Below are 9,287 nucleotides of genomic sequence, written 5' to 3'. Positions count from 1 at the left end.
GAATGTACTGCTGGTGTAGTATACAACAACAGAGCAGAGCAGGTTGACCGGAGGTCTGGCCTCCCTAGAGACTGTACTGTACAGTATAGAGAAATATGTATTGCCTCATCTCTCTAGGCTAGAGGAGATACTGCCCCCTGCCGTTAGCTCCGTCCTCCTACATCACTGCTGCCTTTTGCCGCGTCAGCCCCACCAGGGGTCTTGTCCACTCTATACTGGCTTATAGCTGTGTCCTCAGTGACTGTACACATGGACTGTTTCACTGTTATCTGACTAGAGAAATCTCCAGTTAAAAGCAGAATATTGGTTGTTTTGTTTATGACATTATAACAGAGTGGGATATACATTTCAAAGTGGAAGCTGGCTCGAATTAGCAGTGTTATTGAGGTAGAATGATAAGCTTACTATGGTATCACATATAATTATAATAATACAAAGCATTAGATTATATGAATAATAAGTATTGTTATAATTATAAGGTAATTATAATATATAATTAGCGTTTAATAATAGAAATAATATGTACTGATAATAATCATAATAACAATAATAACAATAATGTATTTATATTACGTTGGATTTTCATGCTAAATATACTGTTAATTTATGCACACTGAATAATGTCTATATTTATGTATATAATTAATACAGATTAAACGAATGTTAATTAGGTGTATGGCACATCACACTTGACTGAAAACAGCGCATTTGAAGTGACATTGAGGTATACAGCTCTGCGTAGGCTAACTGTACATCAATGTATAGGATGGCTGTCAATTGAAGTGACATTGTGGTCAAAAGTACAGTAGGACTGTGATTGAAACTGGAGGGAGAATTTTGAAAGAGGTTTACAGTTTCAGGCCAGATTTAGGACTGGACAGAGGCTTTGCCATTTTGTCGATTATTGAAAGGTTCAGTTGGTAGGTGATTGCTTAATTTAATCAAGGCTATATTGTACGCAGAAAGTACCGTAGGCTATGTGAATCATATCACTTTTGAATCATAAACCTCAACTTGAGGTTGAAAATAAAGAAGAACGTTGGATATGTATCATAACATGTATATTACTTTGACGAATGAATGATGATCATTGATGGTGATAATGATGATAACACTATTTAGCCTCCAAATATCACTCAGCCTCTTTAAAACATGAAACTGTCATTGTTAATTGTATCGTGCGCCGTGATCTGTATATGGCTTCGACATGTATCCACGTCCAATAGACGTCTCTAATAGAAACTTTAAATCAGTGAAATAATTGTGTAGTTCCTAGTTGACTTGAGGACCAGGAGAGACCAGCCAGAAGGGAGCAGAGCCTGGAGATCAACACCAATATGGACTGGTGTCCGACGGGCTGGAGGAGTGGGTTACACCTCCCTCAGGCCGACCGGTGCACTGCACACACACACACACACACACACACACACACACACACACACACACACACACAACTCGGTGCTATAGCTGAACCCCATCTTTCCAATACTCCACTTGACGCTATTATCAACTGCAAGTTGACAAGGAAGAAAAACATGGATAATTGCAAATTTCACTGTAATAAAAAATAATGTTCAGTCACTGAATATTTTTTTTATTTCAGTTGACAAGAAGTTTGCGCAATAAATACTGCCTGGATGTTACCTCAAGTATCTCACTACTTGCATTGAGCATGGAAACGTTATTGTCATAAAACAAGTTAATTTCCCCAATATGCGCAGCTGCAGCAGACTAAAGAACATTCTGCCAGTGCATGCTTTCCAGCTCCACTGTCCTCTCCGTGTTGTTCCAACCGGGGTGCCATTTCAGAGCGAGAGGGCGGAGATGGAATATTCAGATCAGCTGAGTGACAGCTCGTGTTTTCCACGGTTCTCAGAACTCCACTGGCTCCTTCCTCCAACTCCTCACTTCAGAGTTGAGGCTACTAAAAACATCGGACGCTAGGGGATAGAGACGTTGCCTGCCTCTATGTGCAGGGCACTTTACTGATCTTTTGGGGGTCGCTTTTTAATTATTTTTATTTTAGTTGTCTGAAGATCCGTTTAGTGAGCTGATTATTCTACACAAGTTAATTTTCCGTGCTTTCCTCTTTGGAATCAGCAGCAGCAGACCCGCATTGAGGCATGTCTTACCCCCAGGGTTACCTCTACCAGCCGCCGGGCTCCCTGGCGCTCTACTCCTGTCCGGCTTACGGGGCTTCAGCCCTGGCCGCCCCGAGGAGCGACGAGCTGGCCAGGTCGTCCAGTGGATCAGCATTTAGTCCTTACCCCGGATCAGCTGCTGCCTTCACGGCTTCAGCCAGCGGCTTCTCCAGCCCAGTGCCATACTCCACAGACCCTGCCACGGGATTCCCTTCCTACATGGTAAATACTCTACTTCCACTTATTCGTATTAGACAAATTATGGCAGTATGCATAAAAGCGATACAGGAGGGACAGCATGGTGGAAAATAATTCGCTCTAATTTTGGCATTTAGTAGCCTACCATAGAGTATTTGCGTGCAGCGTGCAGAGAGCTACGGTTTCAGAGTGGGTCTAATGCGCTGTACAGTTCAAGGGTAAAATGAACGAGATCCTGCACACCATTATTTATTCGAGCTGTTTGGCACGGATAAACATTGTTCGTAGAAAGCATTGCATTTATCATAACGATACATATTCAAGTGGTACATTACATTGTCTATCGTGCGTGAAGGTTGTAGGCTATTTATTGATAAATGGAATATTCTGTTTCTTCTTATTGCAAATATTATCTGTGTATTCGTAGGCCGTGTTTAACACAGTGCGTGGCTAATTGAGTGGACTTAACTTAGGAAATAATGCCCATCACAAAGAATAATATGATGTAAGCCAATGGCCTTAATTGAAATTAGCCTATAGCCTAATATTATATCCTTCCAATGGGACATAAAATAGATTACGTTTATTCTCCATTTTGACAGTCGCAAACTATATGCAATTTAAATTATTGGTATTTATATTAAATTAAATAAGCGAAATTTAAACATTAAAAGATGAATTACAATGCTAATGACATGGGTCTCGAAGCGTTTTAAAAAAGGTGCACATCCACTGGGTAGTTAATTGGATTTGTGATGCTGTAAAGCAATGATATGCTAACACGTCTCTCTCTCTGACAACAAAAGTAATCTAGCTAAAGAAAAGCAGGAAGTTAGGCGGTGATTACTGGAAATTAGTGCAATTACGATGCATAATTAATCAATTATTTAGCATAATGCAATGCGATTAATCAAACCGATAATGATCAGGGTAATACAACCATTATATAGGCCCAACTCACAATACACGTTAAGTTAACTCTCAACACACACAACCACAATACACAACCTGTTGTGTTTAATTTTGTTTTTAAATGTTTCAGTATGTAATACCAACATTCTAAATTCTAACAAAACCTTTACTAATAATTGTTCCTTTCCAGAGCTCTCCTTACGACACGCAGGGCATGGCCGGGGCGCTCAGCTACCACCCGTACGGCAGCCCGGGATACCCCTACCAGCTCAACGACCCGGCCTACCGCAAGAACGCGACCCGAGACGCCACCGCCACCCTGAAGGCCTGGCTACAGGAGCACAGGAAGAACCCCTACCCCACCAAGGGAGAGAAGATCATGTTGGCCATCATTACTAAGATGACCCTGACGCAGGTGTCCACCTGGTTCGCCAACGCCAGGAGGAGGCTGAAGAAGGAGAACAAGATGACGTGGGCTCCCCGGAATAAGAGTGAGGATGAGGATGATGGAGACGGAGAGAGGAATGGTGACTGCTTGGAGAAGAACCTTGACAACAGTGAGACGTCAGCGGAGGATGAAGGTAAAGCAGACCCAGCCCATGACCCAGTCAACAGCCCGAGCTGCATAGTTCAGGGAATTAATGGCGGGCTTTATTTATTTGACAGTTATCCACAGATTATTAACGACATGCCGACACAGACAGAAAATAAGTGACACATTTCAATTGGCAGGCATAAAACTGAACGAGGCCTAATTATTATAATTATTATTAAGAATAAGAATAAGAATCATAATAATGTCTAATGCCATGGCTATTATATGGTAATTATTCGTCTCAATCTCTTTTTTTGTTTTTGTTGCAGGTATCAGTTTGCACGTTGATACCCTCACAGACCATTCTTGTTCAGCGGAGTCTGATGGGGATAAGGTGAGCTGTAGGATCGGGGACCTGGTCTGTGAGTCTGGGTCAGACACTAAGGACAAATGTGAGGATGATGATGATGATCTCGAGCTGAAGAATGATGAACGACACCGAAGCCTGTCACCTAAAGCCGTGACATCATCACCACTAACAGGACTCGAGGCCTCGGTCTTGAACCATCACCACCGGGAAAACAACAACAAATCATGTCTTGACAACCGAATGTCTTCCGGTCCTCACAATCAAGCCGTCAAACCCAAACTGTGGTCGTTAGCGGAGATCGCTACTTCAGATCAGAAGCAGCAGCAGCATTACCCGGGGCAGACCTGCCCATCCCTCGGTCTTCTAACATCCACCTCCTCCACCCCTTCCCCGGCCGTCCCTGGCACTGTGTACACCGCCTCTTCTATCCTAGGACGACCCATCTACTACACGTCTCCGTTTTACAGTAATTACACAAACTATGGCAACTTCAGCCCGCTGCAGGGTCAAGGGATTCTGCAGTATAACTCTGCTGCTAACGACGGACTCACACAGACTGCTGCTGAGGTCAGCGCCATGCATAAACACACCACTGACTCTCTGCTTAAAACGAACTCTAACCACGTTGAACAACAGTTCAGACCCTCACATTTATACTCTAAGAAAGGTACGTAACATGCAACAAATACAACAAACATTGTGTTTTTGTGCAATTATAGTTTCAAAATAATGACTTTTATTTTATGCATTTTAATTCACTTCATTGGCCTTCTACTGAATATGTGATGTTTTAAAAGAACAGAGACCTATTGCTCACTCCCAGAAGGCTTATGAAGGCCTCAGTGTTATCCGTGCTAGTGTAGGCCTGAGTTGGTGGTAGCTGTAATGCCAGCCTGTGTGTCAGAATGTCTCTCAGGGCAATAAGCAGAGATATGTTGTTGTCATAACAGAGGTTCTATTAACAGAACTTATTGAGACCTGCTCACACAGTAGGAACACAGCGTTACCTAGCAAGGTAAGAAGATTGGCTATTAAGGACACCAAATGATTGTGTTTTATAATTGGTTTTCACAATAATTAGATACCATCATGTTTGATTTTTAACAACAAGTTGTGCAATTTATATTATAGTATCAGTGACTGGTGGGCCACTTTTTGTTATGTGAGACCTTTACCTTTTCAACTTCAGCTCTTACTTAATACAACCCGGAAGGACTTTAGGGCAAGCTCTGTGGGCTAAAGGTGAGGTTCTAAAGGTCATGTTATGGCTCAGATTCAGGTCTACAGGTAGGCGTCACCCCTGCACCCTGGTCTTAACATTAACCTAACTAACCTTTCTCTGAAAGTGAAGAGCAGCATCTTGCTCCTCAGACAAGACGCCTGGCCTGCAGCACTACAGCTGTTCTCCTCAGAGACAGGCCCGAAGGATTAATTAAACCTGATTCAGGGTTGGGGGATGAATTAACCCTGACTTATTCTATCATTTCACTTTCGTTTTCATGAGATGTGCGTTGACTGGTGCAGTGGATGTCCCGCTTTATGTGATGATTTTGGAAGACGGTATTTCTCAGGATGCATCTGCTTCATTGCCACGGTATATTATACTTTATGTGAAGACAATATTAGGTCTATTATACTTTATGTGAAGATAATATTAGGTATATTATACTTTATGTGAAGACAATATTAGGTATATTATACTTTATGTAAAGACAATATTAGGTACATTATACATTATGTGAAGACAATATTAGGTATATTATACTTTATGTGAAGATAATATTAGGTATTTTATACTTTATGTGAAGATAATATAAGGCCTTCTGTATTTTATTTGTAAAGGATGTATGAGGTCTGGAGATGGGAGTGATGAACTTGAGGAATCTAAGTGGAATACATTTGATATTTATTTTTTTAATGACGGAAAATGCTGCCTATTATTTATGCAAGTTGTATTGCAAAGGACACTGAACATTGTTTTGTAAATACATTATGCCCGTTTTTATTTGAAACGCATTTGAAAGTTACACAATCTTGTTAACAAGAGTGTTTTTACTAATTTATATCTTATTGTAAATAAAACGCGCTATTGTGTTATACTGGCGAGGTAGTGCTATTTATTATTCAAAGGAAAACCAAATTAAAATGTTTTCCTCTGTATTTCAATCTGCTTTCATTATTTCATTCATCTCCTTCATATTGTCGCATGAAAATGTATTTTGTCTTTGGTTAGGCTACTGCTTTTAAAAATCTCATTATTAATCAAGTATAAACGATAAGACTTTTGGGAATGCCGTAGCCTGTATTAATTGATATGTTTGTTTGAGACTGCACAGTGGAGAGAAGCTTACCACCTATCCGTTTCTAAAGGGCCTTTTCACCCCATTCTTATGGCCGTTTAGCTCCATCCGGGGACTACTCGTGACCTTGGTTGGGATAAATGATATGCTTATTATAAATGATATAGTTATTATTATATAAATGATGTACTTATATCCGTGGCTGTCCGGGTTTATTTTTCAGTGTGATTAATCCGGCTCTAGGAGCAGTATGATGAGTTCCCAGCGGAGTGATCCCCCGGGCCCAGCCTCAGTCAGTATGCGGGTCAGTCGGTCTTCTTTACGGGCGGATATTAAACCATCCATAAAGCGGAGTCTAAACAGCCAGCCGCAAGCTCCAATGGTCTGTCTCATGCATTCATCCGACCGGCTATACCTCGCTGATCTTCCTTTCATATGTTTATTTGTTTTTATTTGGCAAAGGGAATTATTATGATTATTATTATTAGCCTACTAATGCTTTATTTAGGCTATTTGCATAACTTCCAGAAGGGGAATTGCAACCTGTTTTCCTCATCTGAATAGGAGGCAAATTATGAAATATTTTCAAAGACAGAATATAGATTCTGTTGTTGTAACAATTGGAACACTTTAAAAAAAAACTGGAATGTGAGCAACACTGAAATATGTGTGATAAAAATGTAAATTAATATGCAATTAATTGGTAGGACTATTGTTTCATCGCGTCCATCAGGCTGACGAAATATGTTTTTCGAAGCGCAGCACCAACATTTAAATATCTGTTACAATGTATGTTTAGACAGCTCTTTTCTCTCCGAGCTTTACGGTATTTCCTACATTTCTGTCTGGGTTATTCCCTCGCCAGTCCTCTGAGAGGCGGTGAGAGAGCTGTACGTTCTTCATGGCTTCTGAGGTGAATGTTATTGAGTCTCTTGGGACGCCACTTCACCTAGAAAGTTTTCCTTTCCGCTTCAACTTCCTAATGTCTGGCCCGGTGTCTGTAGGCCTATTGGGGAGTCAAGCAGCCCCTCTCTCTCCCCCTCTCTCCCCCAACCCCTCTCTCTTCCAGACCATTCTCTCTCGCTCTCGCTCTCGCTCTCTAGTCGCTTTACTTTCATTAGGGCTGATTTATTGAAATGCAGACTTAATGTGAGGTGGGCTCCCCAGGGATCTCACTGTTGTCAAATAGACCCAGAGGCGCTTTCCTTTCCACGGTGAGAGGCTCTGAGCTGCCTTCCACCGAGGCCTGCCCTGCTCCTATCCACGGCCTCTCTCTCCCAGCCTATCTCTACCTCTCTCTACCAGCCTCTCTCTACCTCTCTCTCCCAGCCTCTCTCTACCTCTCTCTACCTCTCTCTCCCAGCCTCTCTCTACCTCTCTCTACCTCTCTCTCCCAGCCTCTCTCTACCTCTCTCTCCCAGCCTCTCTCTACCTCTCTCTACCTCTCTCTCCCAGCCTCTCTCTACCTCTCTCTCCCAGCCTCTCTCTACCTCTCTCTCCCAGCCTCTCTCTACCTCTCTCTACCAGCCTCTCTCTACCTCTCTCTCCCAGCCTCTCTCTACCTCTCTCTACCTCTCTCTACCTCGCTCTCCCAGCCTCTCTCTACCTCTCTCTACCTCTCTCTACCTCTCTCTACCTCTCTCTACCTCTCTCTACCTCTCTCTACCTCGCTCTCCCAGCCTCTCTCTACCTCTCTCTCCCAGCCTCTCCCAACCTCTCTCTACCTCTCTCTACCTCTCTCTCCCAGCCTCCCCCAGCCTCTCTCTACCTCTCTCTCCCAGCCTCTCTCTACCTCTCTCTACCTCTCTCTCCCAGCCTCCCCCAGCCTCTCTCTACCTCTCTCTCCCAGCCTCTCTCTACCTCTCTCTACCTCTCTCTCCCAGCCTCTCTCTACCTCTCTCTACCTCACTCTACCTCGCTCTCCCAGCCTCTCTCTACCTCGCTCTCCCTCTCTCCCAGCCTCTCTCTCCTCTCTCTCCCAGCCTCTCTCTACCTCTCTACCTCTCTCTCCCAGCCTCTCTCTACCTCTCTCCTCTCTCTCCCAGCCTCTCTCTACCTCTCTCTCCCAGCCTCTCTCTACCTCTCTCTACCTCTCTCTCCCAGCCTCTCTCTACCTCTCTCTCCCAGCCTCTCTCTACCTCTCTCTCCCAGCCTCTCTCTACCTCTCTCCCAGCCTCTCTCTACCTCTCTCTCCCAGCCTCTCTCTACCTCTCTCTACCTCTCTCTCCACCTCTCTCCCAGCCTCTCTCTACCTCCCTCTACCTCTCTCCCTCTCTCTACCTCTCTCTACCTCTCTCTACCTCTCTCTACCTCGCTCTCCCAGCCTCTCTCTACCTCTCTCTCCCAGCCTCTCCCAACCTCTCTCTACCTCTCTCTACCTCTCTCTCCCAGCCTCCCCCAGCCTCTCTCTACCTCTCTCTCCCAGCCTCTCTCTACCTCTCTCTACCTCTCTCTCCCAGCCTCCCCCAGCCTCTCTCTACCTCTCTCTCCCAGCCTCTCTCTACCTCTCTCTACCTCTCTCTCCCAGCCTCTCTCTACCTCTCTCTACCTCACTCTACCTCGCTCTCCCAGCCTCTCTCTACCTCGCTCTACCTCTCTCTCCCAGCCTCTCTCTACCTCTCACTACCAGCCTTTCTCTACCTCTCTCTCTACCTCTTTCTACTCCCTTCAAATGGCACCATTTGTTCTCAATAAAAATACTTATTGTTTCTGCTGAAGTGCAGTAGCCCCTTTGAACATGAAAATAATCCCACCACCTCTGTGTGTGTTTTAGCGGAATCAGGTGAAAGAGGCTCCACACAACAAACACAGCCCGCCTGCGATAATTGAAT

At 43.8% G+C, this 9,287-nt stretch overlaps 1 protein-coding gene across 2 annotated transcripts; it reads left to right on the top strand.

Moving 5' to 3' along the window:
- Positions 1 to 1,790: 1,790 nt before the first annotated feature.
- Positions 1,791 to 6,779, top strand: LOC121558399 (iroquois-class homeodomain protein irx-2-like). 2 transcript variants are annotated; one of them, XM_041871798.2, is made up of 4 exons: positions 1,791 to 2,363; positions 3,442 to 3,832; positions 4,116 to 4,823; positions 6,680 to 6,779. In XM_041871798.2, exons 1-4 carry the CDS (start codon positions 2,124 to 2,126, stop codon positions 6,682 to 6,684), a joined length of 1,344 nt encoding a protein of 447 aa, XP_041727732.1. In that variant the 5' UTR covers positions 1,791 to 2,123; the 3' UTR covers positions 6,685 to 6,779. The 2 variants fall into 2 exon arrangements, with proteins under 2 accessions (XP_041727732.1, XP_041727731.1); XM_041871797.2 differs by lacking the exon at positions 6,680 to 6,779 and having other exon boundaries at positions 1,792 to 2,363; positions 4,116 to 6,617.
- The last annotated feature ends 2,508 nt before the right edge of the window (positions 6,780 to 9,287 follow it).

Source organism: Coregonus clupeaformis, unplaced genomic scaffold, assembly GCF_020615455.1.
Source record: "Coregonus clupeaformis isolate EN_2021a unplaced genomic scaffold, ASM2061545v1 scaf1366, whole genome shotgun sequence".
Taxonomy (NCBI): Eukaryota; Metazoa; Chordata; class Actinopteri; order Salmoniformes; family Salmonidae; genus Coregonus; species Coregonus clupeaformis.
Note: the sequence above shows the minus strand (reverse complement) of the source record. Positions and strands in the feature narration are given on the sequence as shown.